Source organism: Leuresthes tenuis, unplaced genomic scaffold (assembly GCF_036924035.1).
Source record: "Leuresthes tenuis unplaced genomic scaffold, fLeuTen1.0.hap1 SCAF_15, whole genome shotgun sequence".
Lineage (NCBI taxonomy): Eukaryota > Metazoa > Chordata > Actinopteri > Atheriniformes > Atherinopsidae > Leuresthes > Leuresthes tenuis.
Window position 1 is genome coordinate 34,327,057 of NW_027325369.1, and position 18,857 is coordinate 34,345,913.

At 43.7% G+C, this 18,857-nt stretch overlaps 1 protein-coding gene across 1 annotated transcript; it reads right to left on the reverse strand.

Moving 5' to 3' along the window:
- Nucleotides 1–129: 129 nt before the first annotated feature.
- Nucleotides 130–18,505, reverse strand: LOC140270869 (disheveled-associated activator of morphogenesis 1-like). The gene is made up of 26 exons (XM_072366109.1): nt 18,115–18,505; nt 16,893–17,110; nt 16,726–16,815; nt 14,277–14,348; nt 14,057–14,151; nt 13,767–13,986; nt 11,950–12,063; nt 10,999–11,109; nt 10,627–10,730; nt 10,473–10,539; nt 10,181–10,298; nt 9,958–10,096; nt 8,814–8,872; nt 8,268–8,455; nt 7,894–8,139; nt 7,101–7,208; nt 6,851–6,948; nt 6,534–6,618; nt 6,208–6,314; nt 4,984–5,072; nt 4,743–4,911; nt 4,451–4,558; nt 4,294–4,354; nt 4,072–4,206; nt 3,409–3,579; nt 130–1,518 (listed from the first exon to the last, which is right to left on the reverse strand). Exons 2-26 carry the CDS (start codon nt 17,076–17,078, stop codon nt 1,303–1,305), a joined length of 3,156 nt encoding a protein of 1,051 aa, XP_072222210.1. The 5' UTR covers nt 17,079–17,110; nt 18,115–18,505; the 3' UTR covers nt 130–1,302.
- Between the last annotated feature and the right edge of the window lie 352 nt (nt 18,506–18,857).

Sequence of the window (18,857 nt, forward strand, 5' to 3'; positions counted from 1 at the left end):
CACAGGTGCACACAGCCTTATAAACCTGGTGGAAAGCATGAGTGTGCACGCCTCTGTGTGCTCACACATGGTTCTAGTCCCTGACTTTTCTGAAAAGAAAAAACAGAAACAGATTCTCAGGAAACTGAATCAACTTTTGCAAAGATCGCCCTTTATTCAGGAGTTTGGTCTTGTAGGTATTTCATTATTCTGGGTCTGATGGTAGAAACATTTACAGGAAAAAGACAAGGAACAGACACAATATTGCTCTAGCAGTTCCATTGTTGGACCCCAAACAAACAAACATTGCATTATGTTAAATTATATTATATTACATGATACATATATGATACACAGTTATTATTTAGATTAAAAAAACAACAACAAAAAAAACAATGCATCTTCATTCATACAGGACATGTTTAATCCAATCACACGTGGTTTTTCTCACTATGTGATCATAGGTACCATTGAAGCAAAGTATTTGTAATGATCCAAAATTAATTTACTTCCAATATCTTTTGTCAATAAAACACAGAACGGATGTGGTCAGTTAACTGGAGGGTCACATTTACCAACTTGTTTCCCAGCACTGAAAATAACCAACAGGAAAAGAAAAGCAGAGATGTCTTCATGTTCTGAATCACTAACAAAAACATCTTCCTGTTGCCAGCGGTTAAATCACCCGTTCATGATTTGGTTCTGGTTTAAATCTTATCTCTCTGGCCGCACTCAGTTAATCCAGTTGAAAACCTTCACATCCCAACCATCTTCCCGCTCCTCTGGTGTTCCCCAAGGCTCTGTACTCAGCCCTATCCTGTTCATCATCTATCTCCTTCATGGTCAGATTTTTCGCAGATTTAACATCCACTTCCATTGTTTCGTGGACTACCTTTCTACCAAACCCAGCTCCACTTTCCCGCCCTCCTAAGTCTGTGACTGCGTACAAGAAATTAAAACCTGGTTCTCTTCTAATTTTCTGAAACTCAACAGTGATGAGACAAAAGCTCTGGTTCTGAGATTAAACTCAGACATGAATTATTGGCAGTAAAAGTTCTGAAAGTTTATCTCACTATGATGTCAGTGATCAGCAGTAGCTACACCCGGGTGCTATTTCTCTTCTCAGTGGAAACATGATATATTAAAACATTACCAGATCAGTTCACATTTAGAGGACTGATTCTGGACATTTGTGAAGTGTTTCAGAATGTTCCACAATTGGATGCATCAAATATTCGACTTCTCCTCACAGACAGAAATGTTTCTGTCATTGTGTTATTCAGTTTTTTCCTCCACACTAACCACAGTTCTTCAGACATCTCATCAGCTGTCCTGGTTCTGGTCCAGTTTGGTCACTGGCCTTTCTCGACTGTTGTTGAAGGAGTTGTGTCTCCGTTGCCTCCGGCGGTTTAGTTTGGACAGATCCTTGTCGAAGACTTCTCCAGAGCGCAGGGCAGACACCAAGTCATCAAACTCACCACACTCCTCTTCTTCGTTTCCTCTGGCCATCCTCCCCCTCTGCTCTCTGTCCTTCTTCATCTGCAGGCAGAGAGACAGATTGTGACCATGAGCAGGTTCAGATTTATTTTGATGAGACTTTATCTGTGCATGAGTTTGTATGTGATTAGGTCAGCTGATAACCTCCAGATGACACATCCCCACTCTATAAGAGTCACCAGATGAAGAACCTCTGAGTTACAATCACAGAAAAGTTGGGATGTTTTCTAAAATACAACAAAAACTTTTTTAGTCACTTTGAACCTTTATTAAACAAAGATATGCAGAGACAGTAACACACGCTGTAAAAGTTGTTCTTGAGTCAAAGAAAGACTTTTTGTAAAGTTTATAGAATCTACAGCAACAGCTTCTGGAGCTTCTCCAAGCAGCAGGTTACCTGCTGACAGGTGAGGGTGTCAGGATTGGGTATAAAAGCAGCTTCCACCAAAGGTTCAGCCTCTCCAACAAGGACGGGTCGTGGCTCACCGCTTTGTGCCAAACTCCATCAGAGAATCATCAATAAGTTCAGGAAATATTCCTCAGAGTCAGACTGGAAAGAACTTTGGTCTTTCAGCATCTACAGAGCAGAATATTGGGAACAGATTCAGGGAGTCTGGGGAAACCTCAGTGTGGAAAGGCCAAGGACAGAAAGCCCTGCTGGATGAGCTCGGAGCCCTCAGGCAGCACTGCAGGAGAAACCGTCAGGCCACCATGATCCATACAGCCACATGGGCTCAGGAGGAGCTGGGAGAAGCATTTCCACTCAACACAGTCCACGGCTGCATCCAGAAATGTGAGCTGAAGCTGCATCACACCAGGAGGAAGCCATATATCAGCTCTGAGCAGAACCACGGCCCAGTTCTCTGGACTCCAGCTCATCTCAGAGGGACAGAAAGACAGTGGACACGTGTTCTGTGGGCAGATGAGTCCACGTTTCAGCTGCTTCTGGGAAAAACTGCTGAGAAAGAGCATCCAGCTGTTCTCAGAGGAAGGTTTAAAGCAGCGTCTGTGATGGTCTGGGGCTGCAGCAGAGTCCATGGCATGGAGGGCTTCATCTGGGTGAAGGTACCACTGATGCACAGCTGGATGTTGGAGTTCTGGAGAGACAGATGCTGCCATCAAGGTGCCGTCTTTTCCCGGGAGGTCCGTGGTTATTTCAGCAGGACGATGCCAGACCTCATTCTGCAGGACTTCCAGCAGCTTCATAAACACAGAGTGGCCTGCCTACAGTCCACATCTATCTCCTATTGAAAATGTATGGAGCGTCATGAAGAGGAGAATCAAACAACAAAAACAACGGACTATTGAGCAGCTGGAATCTTGGATTCTACCAGAATGGACACAGATTGCGCTGAAAAACTGCAACAATCAGTATCCTCAGTTCCCAAACCATTAAAATGTGTCATTAGTGACAGTGACAGACTGCAGGACCAATAGACTCAGAAACTCCTTTGTCCCTCACGCCATCAGACTGTACTGCTTCTCTCTGGGGGGAGGAGGGGTATCAGGAGGCAGAGGATGGGAAGGAGCACTAGCTGGATATAGGATTTCTTTATTTTATTTTTTTATTTTGTTATTATCTATCTTTGCATATATCATTTTGTATACTATTCTTTTTTTAATTTTTCTGTAATTGTGCTGCTGGAATCTGAATTCTATCTAATCTAATATAATCTAAAAGGAAGCTGATGGAACACAATGGGAAACATGACTCTGGAACAACTTTTACTAAGTGTGTTGATGCTTCTGATTCTGGATTTGGTTCTGGATATAAAGAACAAGACTGAAAATCAATTATCTGGACCTTCTGTTAGATAAAGGTTCAAACTGATGAACTGCCCATAGACTTTTTGTTGAAAGTTTGAGAACTTTTCTGTCATTGTCACATGACTGATGTCCATGTGCCTGCAGGTGAAGTGTGTCTCTGCTAACCTGAGCCTCCATGAGCACCCGTCTCTGCTCTCCCTCCCGCCACCGGGCAATGTCCTCGTTGTCCTGTCTGGCTGCTGAGAACGCTGTGAGGAACGTACTGAAGATGCCAAAGAACTCGTCCGGCTGCAGATTGGATGTGCATTCCCCAAAGTGTCGCAGTGCCTTTGCAAACTTCAGGAGACATGTGAAGAGGTAATTTGGTCGAAAGGGTTAAGTGATTTAAAGGGTCATGTGATCTATAGGTACACACTCACTTCCTGGCTTGTACAGAGGATTTGTTGAAACAATCTCTCAGAGTTTGTTATGCAGGATAAAGTGGATAAAGCAGGATAAACTGTCACCATACTGACACATGTAAACATCCACTTAATCCAATAGTGGAGCCTATCAGCTGCCATTGGTCAATAGGTGGGGAACACCCCAGACCCGTCGCCAGTCCATCACAGGTCATACACACCCACACTCATTCCGAGGGTCAGTTTAGAATCACTGAGTAACCTGACATGATGTTTTGGATGGTGGGTGGAAGCTGGAGAGAACCCACGCACACACAGGAAGAACATGTACACGCCCACACCGACAGAACCAGCCAGGGTCAGAACCAGAATCCTTCTGCTGTGCAGTGATGGGGCTGACCACCTGCAGTGGTACAGACACACTCACCAGCTCTTTGGCCTCTCGAAGTGACTCCTCCACATCAGAGAAGCTGAAGGACGCCACGGCGATGAACTGACTGACAACAGGGATGAACCTATCGACCGCAGGCTGGGAGGACTGGGCCTGCTGGTACTGTAGCTCCTGCACACGTGCATAGACACACGGGCCGTGGTCAAACATGTGGATGTGTCTCACACAGGTTTTTAAATCTTCTTCTGACATATTTACCGCCTTGATGCTCTTCAGACCGGAGCTGAGGCTGCTGATGTCTTTCTCCAGCTCGGTCATGCTGCAGACACACAGATGTTGGACAGTCTGAACAAGCCCCACCAACCTGCTCAGAGATCTGACCGTTTTCACATAAACTAATATGCCTCAGACTTACTTGACTTTGGAGGCCTCTGGTACGCTCTGCAGCTCCTCGCTGAATGACAGCACTGCGGGGAACTTCCTCTCCAGTACAGTAATCATGTAGTGCAGCAGAGTAACGTTCCTACAAACATCAACGGTCACTCACATTTCTCTCCATCAAGGCTTCACTTTAGCCTGTATCCTGCAGATCATCTGGCTTTAGGCCAACAACAGCAGTTCTGTTTTGTGTCAGCCCTGCACTAAAGCAGGACTGTGAATGGGAATTTGGCAGCGAAAAAGATGAATGAGGTTTGTGGTAAACGAACCTGTCGGTGCTGGACTTGGTATCAGCCATCTTGTTGAGGCTGGACACTCGAAATCCAAAAGCATTCCCTCTCTGTCCTTTGTTCATGTAGTTCCCAAAGGCCAAGACCACCTCCAGGAGCTGACGCAGCGCCTTGCTCCGAACCATCTCCCGTGACGCTTGAGTCAGAGCTGAGAGCAGAAAGGATGGGGTGAGGAACACAGTGGTGCCACAGAACAGGTTGTCAACATGATGCCACACACCTTCGATTTTTGGTTTGACGTCGGAAACTCTGTCTGCAAACTTCTTCTTAAAGTGGAGGGTCCGCAGTCTCTGCTGGTAGTGGTCGATTCTGGGTGGGCACCAGACGACAACTGACTGTTTGGACTCATGAAGAAGTTTATTTCATTTATGATCTTCAACCCCACCCTGATCAGCCCCCCTCGTTGTTGGGCCTTAGTTTGATAATTTGTTGGTATGGTGTCTGCACTTTGCTCCCGGGCTGGTTTGCGGGGGTCTCAGGGGCTTTGTCCTCCTGGCGCTGTGGGGTGCAGGGTTGGGATTGGTGAGGGGGCCTGGCAGAGGGACTGTGGTGTTGGGTTGTGGCACAGATGATTGGGAGTTTGGGGGGGGTCTCTGTACTCTGAGTGCTGATGTTCAAGGGTGTGAATGTGTATTTAGGTGTGATTGTCTCACAAGTACGTGTGTGTGTATTTATGTATATATTTATATATATATGTGTATACATATATATATATATATTTATATATATTTATATATATAATATATAATATTATATATATTATATATATATATAATATATATATATATATATTTATATATATATATGTGTATATATGTATTTTTTTGTGTGAATTTTGGATAAAAGCATAGAAATCAAACAGGAAGGTTACTATAAGGGCAATTAGAGGGAGAAGGGGTATGAATAAATAAGTTTTGCTTCCTCATATCCCTTTTCAGACAATTTGCATTAATTAATGTCATATCTGTAGTATAAATACTTACAAGTTTATTCAATTGGAAATTTTGTTTATATTATTAGTTTCTATTTCTGTTCAAATTTATATATGAATATATTATGCGATGTTGAGTTAATAATGGTGAATATGTATATGTTGTTTGGGATTGTTCTTTTTGTAAATACTGTTTACCAATCACTTTTTTTTTGGTCTGAAATAAATTCATTCATTCATTCATAAGAAGCTTTGAATGGACACATGTTCCAGTTGTACAAAGGGCTCCCTACCTCCAACTAAGTACAACTAAGTACAACTAAGTACATTCCAACAGATTTGGTACAGGTGGAGGTTACAGTTGGTTTTATGGATGAGGAGGGGCTTCTGAGTAAGTTTAATAAGTTTAACGCTTATCACTTTCTCTGCTGTTTGATGTCATGTGAGCTTTGGATATTGTTCATTCAGGTTGTTTACTCAGAAGCACGTGCGTGTGTCTGTGCACGTGCATACCTGCTCATGTCATACAGGAAACGGTCAGCTTTAGCCATGCGGTCCAGCTCATGCTTGTGTTCTTCCAACAGCTCGATGTCACTTTTCTCAGGAACGAACTTTAGAAGCTACACATGCACACACCCAAGCACACACAGTTATTAGAACATGACTGCGTGACACAGATTGTTGGTTAAAGTGTTCTGAACTCATCCAGGTCAGAAAGTTCTGTTGATTTGGACTTCAACTGCCAGAATTGTGATGAGTCGACATTCATGACAGACATGGACACAGGAACAAACACACAGGTTGTGATGTCCCCTCTTGTGCATCTCCTGGTTTCATACCTGCTCCAGCATATCTTTGGGCAGGTCCTCCTGTTCATCCATGGTCAGGATGGCGTGGCAGATCTCTTCATTGGTCAGCTTCAGTCTGTCACAGACATTCAAACTCATGTTTCACATCAAGTCAGACAGCCTGTCAGAGTCAGACCCTAACAGGACTAAAAAGAAGCCACTCAGAGTGTGATCCGAGGTCTAATAGGACTAAAACGAAGCCGGTGATGGACATATGTCTGATGTGTCTTTAAAGCACTGAGCCGTGGGGAGAATCATGCCGATGCATTTCATCATCACATGCTGTGAAAACGGCGACCAACACTTACCGTGACAGCAGGATGTTGCAGTTCTGCGCTCGGCGTCCGTCGATCACTGACAGCTCCTTCACTCTGTGGACAGACAGGTGGTCTTCCTCAGCATCCTTCTGTGAACAAACACATGTTACAGTCAAATGAAGCTCTGAGATGACAGAGGTTAAATATAAGTTAGAAACCACATTAGAATGAAGCCACATCTGTACTGACTGATGTCAGAGTGGCTCAGAGGTGTGATCAGTGTGAGTGTGCTTTGAGTTACTGTTGGCCTCTGGTAAGCTGAGAAGGTCTGCTGGAACTCCTCCAGATCCAGAACTCTGAACACATTCATGTCATCGATCTCTTCCCAGATGGTTTCTTCTATTTTGTTCTGGAAAAGACAAAAACTTGATCTGTTTACTCTCAAAGCAGATTGTATGTTTTCTGTGCAGCAGTCTGATGTCGTTCTGTATTTTCCTGCTCGGAAACCAACCAACCAGCATGAGTTTATCTTTACACACTTCGTGACCTCCTTCAACGGACGTAAACCTTCTCACAGATTGATAGCTTTGTTTAAAACAAACAGATCCAGCAAAAATGTTGCAGCTCAGAACCATCTGCAGTAATAACAGTGGTTTATGTTACTTTATGCAGGGTTCCTAGACCTAAAGGAGCAGACTGAACAGGTAGAGGGGAAACAGTTAACTGATCAGTTGATGTAGGAGGGGCTTGTCCACCATGGACGCTCTCAAGCTATTAACTCAAAATGAAGTCTGTGAATCCCTTCAGATGAATTTAATGAAATCACTTGACTTTGACACGATGTCTACTGTGTGAGGACAGAGACTGTAGGGGACATACTGAGGTTTTCTCTTTGGTCAAATTTTAAAAAAATGATTGGTAAGACCGACATGTGACGAGTAATGTTAAATGATTAAGTGGAGGTGATGGAGAATCTGAAAAACTCAGTGTTCTGTCATATGAGCTGAAGCTGAGGCTTTCCTCTTGTTCAGGTATATGATAAATGCTCTGATGTCAGCAGTAAAAACAGCTGTATCAACACTACATGGGTGTACCTCAGACAGCTTGCTCCAGTTGAAGGACTTCAGTGGGTGAGATGGCAGAGGAATGTTCTTCCTCCTTTGTCCTGTTTCAAGTGGAGCTCCTGGAGGAGGTGGGGCAAAGGGAGCAATGCCAAAGACCGGTGGGCCTCCTGGAGGAGGAGGTGGGGGGGGAGGAGGAGGAGTGGGGGGGGATGAGAGAGGAACTGGGGGAACTAAACCACCAGAGGGCTGGGGAGGTCCTCCTGGAACACTGGAGGCCTAAAAGGTGAAGATGGACAGAGAAACAACCATAAAATTTGTCATGATGTAGCTGAAATATGCAGAAACCTTCGGTTTGTGATGTTACAGTGTCTGAATGTCAGCCTCAGGGATATGACCGAACGCACAGAGCTGAGCTGCTGCAGCCGAGCGGACAGCTCCTCTACTTGTCGTTTGGCTTGCTTGTGCTCGTTGGTCTCTCGCTCCAATCTGTCTTTCATCTTATTCAGTGTATCCATCATGTCCTCCTTTTCCTTATTCTTGGCTTCACACTCCCGCTCTTTCTTCGCGAAGCGCTGCTGCAGGTGCTTTTGCTCTGAGAGGAGGGGAAGATTGGACGAATGAAATGTGGCCATGAGTCCTTCAGAGGGTGGTTATGAATTCTGAGTAAGGTGTTTGTACCCTGGTTTTAATAGCAGGGATATCAGGAAACCCCTCTTTTATAGTTCATTTTGAACAAAACATCATAGTGTAAAACCTGCTTACAGAAGAATTCATTTGAAGAGTTAAGGTATGATGGTTCTGGGTGGTTCTGGATGGTTCCTTTGAACACACTGACCAGCCGACATTATCAAAGATATGTATTTCTTTAAACTGTCAAAAGAATGACTCCATCTTGCCCTTTTAGAGTGTGATAGCATGAAAAGTTTATGCACAGATGTGTGTGTGTTTACCTTTTCTCATTTCAGCAGCTTGTTCTTTCCATTGTTTGACTTCATCCTCTTTGACCAACCTGTCAACACAAAGACGCACAAACATGACAGGACTGCTGTGATCAAGTTAGGAAGTCGGCTCATGTTCAGCCACAGCTGCACCCCAGCAGTGGACCAACATGTGATGGAGCAGAGCGATCATAACCAAACTCAAACTAACTGAACTTTCAGCAGCTTAGAAAGTTCCCATCTGTGTTTGTGGTCTAGCATGTAAACCCAGACATGCCTCTCCCCAGCAACACTCTTCATCTCCTTCCGGGGGAATCCCGCAGCATTCTCAGGCCAGATGGGATATATAATTCCTCCAGTGAATTCCGGTTCTGTTCCGGGCCTCCTCACCATCACTGAGAACAAGATCCAGAGATACTGGAACTCCTCCACCTGAGGCAGATTCCTCCTGCCTCCCGGGATCTAATGGCTAAGTCTTTGCTCCATGAGCTCCGCTGGACTCAACCTAAAGAAGGCAAGGGATGCCACCTCCATGTTGGATCACCACCTATGCGGAGGAGGTTGGGTTCAGAGTGAGCTGGGCGGCAGGCAAAGTTGGGGGCCTGTGCGTGCTGATCCCAGGCATCATAAACTGGTTGTTGGGATGTGGAATATCACCTTGATGGTGGAGAAAGAACCTGAGCTAGTGTGTGAGGTGAAGCAGTACCAACTAGTTAGAGTTAGGCTAACATCCTTGTACAGCATAGGCTCTGGAATCAAACTCCCGGAGAGGGGCTGGACTCTCAAGTCATGTGGGCAATGATAGAGTGACCTTGGGCGCCATGATAGAGTACTGGGTACCAGGCCACCTTGGAGATTTGCTCGAAGATACTGAAGCCTCTAGATGTTCTGGGGCTAGAACAACAGCTGTGGAGTGGCAGACCAGGGTGGTGGTTCCCATTTTGAGAAAAGGGGACAGGAGAGTGTGTTTCAACTACCAGGGAACTGTGGTACTCAGCCTCACTCAGACTGATTATCACATGTTGGATTCAGGAGCAATAAGGTTTTCATCCAGGCCAAATCATCCCTAATTACACAAACACCTATAACCTGAGAAAGTTTCAGTGTTTTGGCAGTATGTTGTGACTGACACCTTAGCGACAGTGTTGGGACTTACATGCGCACAATGTTTTTAACGTTGAAGTCCTCCAGCGGGGCAATGTCTGGGTTTTCACCTTTGTCTGTCTGCAGAACCAGCTGCTGAACTATCCTGTCCAACAGAACCCAGTACTGAAGAATTGTGGGGCTCTTTTTATCTGCAAACAGAAATGCGTCAACACTCTAAGAGATGTAATCCAGAGAAGAACAAGGTGAAGTAAGCGGTGTGCAGCTGATCTTACATTGCATCATGAGGCAGTGATGCAGAGCTGACAGCAGGTGAGGGTAAGCTTCAGTGTGGCTCAGGCTCTTCTTGATCAGCTCAAACATCTGATTTGCACTTTTAGTGTTGATGTGATTCTGAGACAGTGGAAAGAACATCAGATTATCAACACATGCCAAATACTAATCACAAGCTGAAACTTGAACACTGGAATATACAGTTTCATAGTCAGGTATAAGTTTGAACTTGAGAGAATGAAACAATTTAAGTTATAAGACCTAAGAGGTATGATATGAAGTAAAGTTACTGACAACATCAAAGCATTTGGACATTTGAAGCTCATCTTCATTCCTCAACATCTCAAAGAAGTCCAGATGTCTGAAGGACAGAAAGATCCACAGAAAGCAGTTTAAAGTCAAATTACAAACATGAATAAATGTTTGAAAAGGTTAAGACCATGTGTACCTGTCCAGGGTGGCGTTCTCATGGGAGCGTAGTTTGTCAATGATTGGCTGAATGCCCAACATCAGAAACTCGTAGCGCAAATGAATCCTGAACTCCAGACTGGTCTGGAAACATATTCACAGAAAACGTGGGAGACATACTTGTATTATATTGTACCGTACCATAATGCATTGTGTCCCATCCATCTTAAAACATTTAGGTGTTCTAGTGGAAGCGGTGATCCTCAGACAATCAGACAGTAAAGAGAGGTAAGTTTGTTGGTCACTTATGAAAGACTCAGACTGGAAAATATATAAGAGCTAGTTCTGACTTAATGTGATGACGTCATCAGCAGAAATGCGATTTTATCCTTCCTGACAGAGATTTGCTCACCTCTCCTGCTCCCTGGCTGAGCACAGCATTGATGAAGGACATGATGGCGGTCTTAAGACTGACTTCATCTCTGTAGCGGCCTGTGGATCTGTCCAAGTTGGTCAGCAGGTTCTGCACACAGACATTCAGAAGCCTGTTTGAAAATGTGAGTTCACTCTGTGATGAAAAACCTTGGCTGGTCCAACAGAGGTCATTCAGACGCATTCAGGTGTTTTCGCAGGTCAATGGAAAGCAGAGCAGGTCTGAAAAGAGCTTTAATTGAACAATCTGCACTCAGTTTGGGTAGCTTATCTGTGTAAAGACAACCTCATTTAACATTTTAAATACACCAAAGAAAAATAAGAAAAGTGGTTAAAATCAACATTTCTCATGTAAATACATGTTTAGTGATGTTTGAGACACAGTCAGTCCATCAATGGATGATTAATCCCAATGTTTTCTTAAAATCACAATCACAAGTCAAATGTTGGGTCAGATGGGTGTAGAACTCTGTTAACTGACTGCCCACAGGCTAAAGGGATTATTCTGGTTTGTTTGCAGTAATTTTGAGTTATCAGTGTCGTCACAGCAGAGACAGACACCTCAAACTGTGAATGTTCTTTGGTTTAGGAAATGTTCTGACAGAGTTAATAACAGAGATTTTAGATGGAGGAAAGTTGAATCTATTAATAAATAAAGATGCCAATCTTTTTCTCACACTTTGTGATTGGACATCAATTTTTCCTCTACATCAAAATAACTGTAAAGTTTAAACAGATATATTGAGATTAATATGAAATCTTATCAGAGATGATGCTGGTGATGACTTTAACATCTTTCTGACTCCCACTCTGGGATATCTGCAGATTTCTAAAAAAAACTAAAACTCTGAATCACAAAGTCAGACGTACCCACTTAATCCACGTGTGCTTTCTGTTATCAGCGATGAATACAAAAGAAAAAAAAGCAGACCTGGAAGCGAGTTCTCTCAGAGGCAAACTTCTGGTAGTGCAGCATGGCCTCCAGGACCTTCTTCTGGCCGCCTGGCACCAGGCAAACTGCGCCAAGGATCTCTAAAGCTGCCACCTGAGGACACAGGTGAACACATCAGAGACACATTCATGAAGGTTTTGACATTTGAAAGCTCTGTCATAAGAAACACTGACGGCGAGTTCAGAACATCTTCTTATCCACAGTTTACTTTCATCAGTTTTCCTTCTGTACTTTGATCTTTGCCTTAAATCTCCTGAAGTGAGATTAACGCCTAACCCAAGCTGCTCCTTTAGCTTCAACATTATGATTCAAACCCGATCCCAAACCACTGCTGCTGGTGTTTGTTGTCATCCTCCTTCCTCTGCTGTTGCTGCTATTCTAATCTACTATTATCAGGTCATTATCAGTAAGAAAACTTTATGTGAAGGAGAATCAGCGGAGATTAGTTTGTGTTGTAGACACAGTCCGGTTCTGGTGAAGTCTCATATTGGGTTAACTGAGTTTTTATCTTATGGAGCTTCTTAACTAACTTCAGATAAACAGAAACACTGATTTATATTTTCCATCGAACACTGAACTTCTGTATGAATAAGTCTTGCTGTACTTGGGTAGAATTTTCTGGAACCTTTACTCAAGTAGATATTCCTATGAGAATTATATAAATGGTTTGAAACAAATATCTGCACTTTCTGCTCCTTACTTTTTTAAAAGAGCCTTTCAGCTTTAGTTCGAGTTCATTTGACGTTAATGATCCTTTTTTTCTTTTGAATTTGAATCATTGTGCCCTTTCTAAATATCAGAAACAGTTTCAACTTTCATGGATGGGTCAGTAACTTTTGGAAATAGTGATCTCAATATTTCAGAACAGCTCAGGACTTCTATAAACGGGGTCCGTACTCTGAGGCAGGTTCAACGTAATCAGGTTGCCTCCTGGTTATCTGGTTTAACCAACATAGCTGCTGCTGACAGAGCAGGAAAGAAAGATGACTCATCAATAATAGGATGAATAGCACAGCTGAAATGTTAGATGAGTTCATCTTCCGTCACCCAGCCTCTAAAATGTTCCAGAAAAAGGGTTTTAGTTGTTGTGTGATGTGAGTTCAGACAGACATCATGCATGCAGCTGAGTTTGACATGCTGTCACCCAAACTGAGAAAACAGCCAGAAATCTCTGAGTTCAGAGATCTGAATCAATAAAAATCCTTCATATTGGTTTAAAAGTCAGCAGAAACTTTAGTGTTTCTCAAATATCTGAAGTGAAGCTAAAGTTTAATTTACAGACCAAAAACTGAATTAAGAAGAAATAAACCAGAGTAAAAGACAAACAGATAAAAGCAATCTGAAATGTTTTTTCTAATTTTACGTTTTCTTTTTAGAGATCGGTCACCTTAATCCTCTTATATGTATCACCATGGCATCAGTTACCGTGGTGATACCACCTGGTGAGAAGTGAAGCAGCTTCCTGATACTTCCCTGACCTTCTGATCCTGCCTCAGAGTGCAGGGCTCTGCTGTAAAGCTTCAGACCAGCAGAGGTGTGAATGGCCTCTATAGAACTTCCTGTTCAGCTAACTGAAATGGGAGGAATCAGCAGGTTACAGGAAGTGGATCACCTGATGATTTACACCAGTGCTGGCCGTTCCTCGGCTGCTTTAAGTCTGACTCATTCATACATGACTTGAACCTCTGAAAGGACTCTTTGTGCTGAAGTCATGTGATGTAGTTTGATAACTCACAGGTGAAGATGTAACAGGGTCTGATACACCTGCCTACTCACAGTTGAGGCCAGTAACTCACCTTGGCTTTAATGTTTTCGGTGGCCAGACTTTGTGCAATTACATTGATGCCCTCGCAGTGTCCCAGGACATGTGCTCTGCCCTGAGAGCTGTTCATCAGAGCTTTGATACAGCCAATCAGAGACGTGTGGACCTGAGACTCAGCCATCTCATCATCCATGGTCCTAACGAAGCTCAGAATGCACGAGAGGCCATCCAGCTCAATGAACCGGGAGACAAACCTACAGGAGATCAGGAGGTTATTTTCAGCTCTGTCCAGAACACACAAACAACAACCTGGCAGAGGTTCACCTTATCGGTTGAGTCCGCAGAGCTGTTTTAAGATCTTCTACCACCTTTTGCCGGCCCTGATCTTCCTCATCCTCCAACACCTGCAGAGTCCTCCTCTGAGGAGAGAAGAGTCAAACCAACACTCACCACATAGTCTTCAGGTCCTCCTTGGTAATTCATTATTTTTCTTTGATCCTCTGTGGTTTAAAACCTTCACATTGAGACAAACTGTGTGACTCACCGCAGCCATGGCTCTGAGCTGGTCGATGTAAAACTCCGGACAGCTCATGGCTCCTTTCTGAACTTCTGCCTCCTGAATAAAAGACACATCAGAGTTTTCTGATGTATATACGAAATAATCAGCGTTTCTGACTGATTTAAATGGCTTTCATGATGGTGACTGTCACAGTGGAATAAGATCGTTTTCTAACCCTAACCACATGACGTCATCATCTAACCCAAACAGGAAGCGACCAAAGTGTTTCCACTGTCGCTTCGTGCACACTCAGGATGGGGGATTGGATTGAAGAGAAGTTTCAGTGCAATCTGTTGGTTTCCTTAGCTAGGCTACATTTTTTAATTGGTTCTATATGAATTGAACTAATTTGGAATTGAATTTATTGGATTTAATTGGATTATGATAAGATTACCATGAAATGGATTGTCATTGGCTTAAATTGCACTGTATCTTTGAAGTGCCCTGACATGATATCTATTGTGATTTGGTGCTTTATAAATAAAACTGAACTGAATTGTAGTGGACTGTCGCCATGTTGTCATCATCTGATGGAGCACATGTTTTCCACTCTGGGGCTCATGGTTAAAAATCTCAGGGTTAAAATGTGCCCCCATACAGGTCATACTTCTCTGCTGCCTGTAGAGGTGGCGCTTCACTGGATGCCGTTCTGAGTCATGTTGAGGAGAATGAATAAATTACACAGGACTCATTATGGTTGTCAGTGGTGGAATTATGAAGGACCCAGATGCAGAGAAAAGCTGTCTGAAGGCTAACGGATGATTGACTGAAGTTGAACAGAAACCAAAAGTGCAGCTGAGCTGGGAAAACATTACCTAAACTAGGAAAACAAAAGACGAAATAATAGAACAACCAGACAGGAGACGAACGAGGAACAGAGCTATAGAGAAGATCAATGATTAAAGTAACCGTGAGGATCTGACAAAGACTGAGATGAACAAAGGATCTTATATACTGAGGGGAACTACTGAGAAAGTGACAACAGCTGAGATAATTGACAACGAACAGGTGAGTGTGGAGCTGAGGACCAAACAAATGACCAAACAGGGGGAGCTGAGGACCAAACTGAGGACCAAACAGGGGGAGCTGAGGACCAAACTGAGGACCAAACAGGGGGAGCTGAGGACCAAACAGGGGGAGCTGAGGACCAAACTGAACACAAGGAATAAAGCTCAAAGAAAATACCGAACACAGAACAGAGACTAAACCAAGGAGCTAAGAAATAACTAAACCAGAGCAGAGTTTAGGAAACCAGAAGACAGAAAACCAACACAAAAACATGGAGCAGGACAACAGGAGCTTTACTTCAGCTCATTTCATATCTCAGTAACTCTAAGCTACACAGTCCACAGGAGGAGAATTGCTGTATGGGGTAACATCATCCAGATGTAATCAGGGTGACAGATGTGGAGGTTTGCGACAATATCAGGTTTCTATGACTTTAAGACGTTTCAAGCTCCAACTGTCAGAGTCCGTGTTTTGCTGTGTTTTGTATATCTGCTTGTTTTCCATGTTCCTCATTGGACGGTAGCAGCGCTGTTCATAATTGCCCTCATTACTCTCACCTGTGGGTGATCCTGTGGCTCCAGTTTATAAGCTTCATGACATTACGTCAGGTGTATTTGGAACTCTAGAGACTACTTTCATGGTCAACCATCCACAAACCTGCCAGAAAGAATCAAGCCATAACATGCAGTCACAGCTGAGCCTTCAGCAAACCTCTCTGGAGTCCACAGGAGGGCCACTCAGCACCATCTCAACCTTTAGCTTTTCATTGTGTATCACTGGAGGAACCATTCCACTATCACTGTTATGTCCCTTTCCCACTGTGAATCACCTTGGATTTCACTTCCTTCCCCACCAGTCAGTAAATCACTTCCAAAGATAAAAGAAACCCTTAAAATTCATCTCTTCTCTCACAGAAGCAAGGATAGCTTTGGGGAACCACAGCATATCATCCAGCAAAGGATCTTTCTTTATTGTAAATAACACTTTTATGTTCCATAGCAGCTTTCAGTCCCGCTTTTGGAACCTGTCTATTCACCCACCCGACAAAGGTGGAGCAAATACACATTAAACTCAGCTGGAAAACATCTCAGATGTTGATCTGAGGTTAACTTCCTGTTCAAGTTTTTGGTTTCAGCATCACCTCAGCAGCTTCAAACACAAGAAGTCATGACAGAGCAATGTGATTAGCTGATTTATCTCATTTACCTGTAAAACAGGTGTTCTGTTCCACATGAAACATGAAACATGTGGAACACGTGAAAATCTCTGTGTGAATTAACAGGGAAACGGTTGGCAGAACACTTCATCTGACCTCTACCTCTTGTTGAGCAGTTGAAAAAAACCTGAGCCATGTTCATTTCTGGACCAGTACCAGCTGAGCCCACACAGAAATGGCCTGTAGGACCAAACCTCAAACGTTACTCACCGTCTTCTTGCTACAGTAGATGTGCCACTTCTTCTCCAGCGGCAGCGCGAACATGGCTGCTCGGTGCTCCTCAGTCAGCTCCAGCTCATCCTGAAACGGGACAGAAAGAGATGGAGTAACTGTATGTCTGAAAGGCAACACAGAAATGAACGGTGCCTTGAACACACCACCAGCTCTGCGAACATGGCATCCAGCTCCTGGAGGGGGGGCAGGGGCAGCGTGGGCTCCAGTGCCACCACAGGGGCAGTGGCTTCATGCCGGTAGGTGATTTCTGGCTGGTCACTTTCTCTGAAGCAGCATGGAAACAGAGCAGCCAGGCCCCTCCCCCGAGGCTGCTTCTCTGTGGATGCCATGGTTATTTCAGCGAGCTGACCTGATTGGTTGGCTGAACAGAAGGAACACAAGTAAAGGTGAGATGACAGGTTTCTGAGGTTAAAGCACTTATTCTAATTATTTACCTGAAGCTCTAATGAGAATCTTATTTCAATCACACTGTTTTAATTCTGTTAAAATGTAAATATTAGATTCAGTTTGTCCCACTTCTGATTTTTTCTTTCATTTTTGGAAAAACTATGACAGTGAGCATTTTACATAACCTGTCCAGGTTGGTTTCTGTCACATCTAAATTGCACAATCAACACAAATTTATTATAAAGGACACATAATGAACTACATATCATCAACATTTCCAAAGCAGTGGATTTCTTAGATATTTAATTCTACTTAGTTCTGGTCCAGTTCTGGTCTTAGTTCTGGTTCTGACAGAAAGGCTAGTGGTAGTGACCGACTGGACTGAAGCCATCTGCAATACTTTTTTCTACCTTTACAGCAGAGACCACCATCAGTCAAAGCTCATGCCTCATGGCTGGTGTTCAAACTTCCAGTGTGAAATACTTTGATCTGAGATGCAGTGATAAAAACAAGAGGCAGTCCCAGCAATGCCAAACATGTTTTACACAAATACCACTCATGATGGTGAAGTTTCAAAGTCCACAAACAGTCCAGTTCACTGACCTCAGACTGAACACAAGCAGACACATTGCTGCTGTTTTAACCCTGAGACTTTGACTGTGAACTGGATTAATTTCTGTCAGGATTCATCACATCTGAGGACTCGATTTGACGATGGATGTTTCTTCTGACTGAATCTGTCACAGTATGGCCTCTACCATCTTAGTGATTAGGCTTTAAAAAGACATTTCAGCCAACCAAACACACCCAACATGCTCTGTGACGTGGACAGTCTGCACTTTACAGTAATTTCCTTCTACATCTGTTATACGTGAAACACTGTAAAACCACCTGTGAACTGCCGTCATCAGAGAATAAGCTGTCCTGGGGGGTCTGATGGCGCCCTCCACACCGTGTGCGGATGATCATGTGTCTTACCTTTGTGATTCAGTCCTATGTGACACAGTAAGATCTGCTGCAGTCATCAGTCGGATCGTTTACTCTGCCATCTTTGGTTGCCGGCCTCCAGTTAAACATGATAACAGCTGATCAGGTCTGAACCTCTTCTTTTTACAAGTTTTAAATCATCTAAACACAGAGGCCCAGAATGTCAAAAAAGTCAGAGAATGCTGCAGAAAGCGGTCTGAAAATACCACAACAGACACCTCAGAGGGAAAATCTGAGAGTTAAGAGAGCTTTCAGAGGGTTGTTAAAACGCTGCTTCTCCTCCACAGGTGATTCACGCAGCTCGGCCAGTTTTACAGAAACCTGCAGGACTGCAATGTTTGGCTGTGAGGCACCCCCACAGCCCTTCATATTCATCCACTCTGATGTAATCGTGTATGTATGTGTGCAGAGAGAAACTGACACACAGCCTGAGTGGGTGTGTTAAAAACACACAGGACTGCATTCCTGTCGCAGGTGGTCACACCCAGCCTCACCTGTCCAAGTCTGAGCTGCAGGTGTGTAATCACCTGCAACATTCACCTAAATTGAGATGTACTGGGGCCATCTTTAACATCACCAGGGTTTCCTCCCCATGGAGCTGCAGAGTAATCCTCCCAGCTGTTTTTCAGTCATTACTTTGATCTATTTAATCGGAAATTAAAGTAAACAAACATGAGACAGGAGAGACAATGCTGCTCTGTAGGTGCTGGGAAGTGTATCTTCTCCTTGAGACG

Excerpts from the sequence above, each read along its gene's own strand:
- LOC140270869 (XM_072366109.1), bottom strand. The coding sequence starts at position 17,078 with ATGGCATCCACAGAGAAGCAGCCTCGGGGGAGGGGCCTGGCTGCTCTG. Across the intron at positions 10,731-10,998 it reads TCAGCCAGGGAGCAGGAGAG|ACCAGTCTGGAGTTCAGGAT; the intron begins GTGAGCAAATCT and ends ATATGTTTCCAG. Across the intron at positions 10,540-10,626 it reads GAGAACGCCACCCTGGACAG|ACATCTGGACTTCTTTGAGA; the intron begins GTACACATGGTC and ends TCTGTCCTTCAG.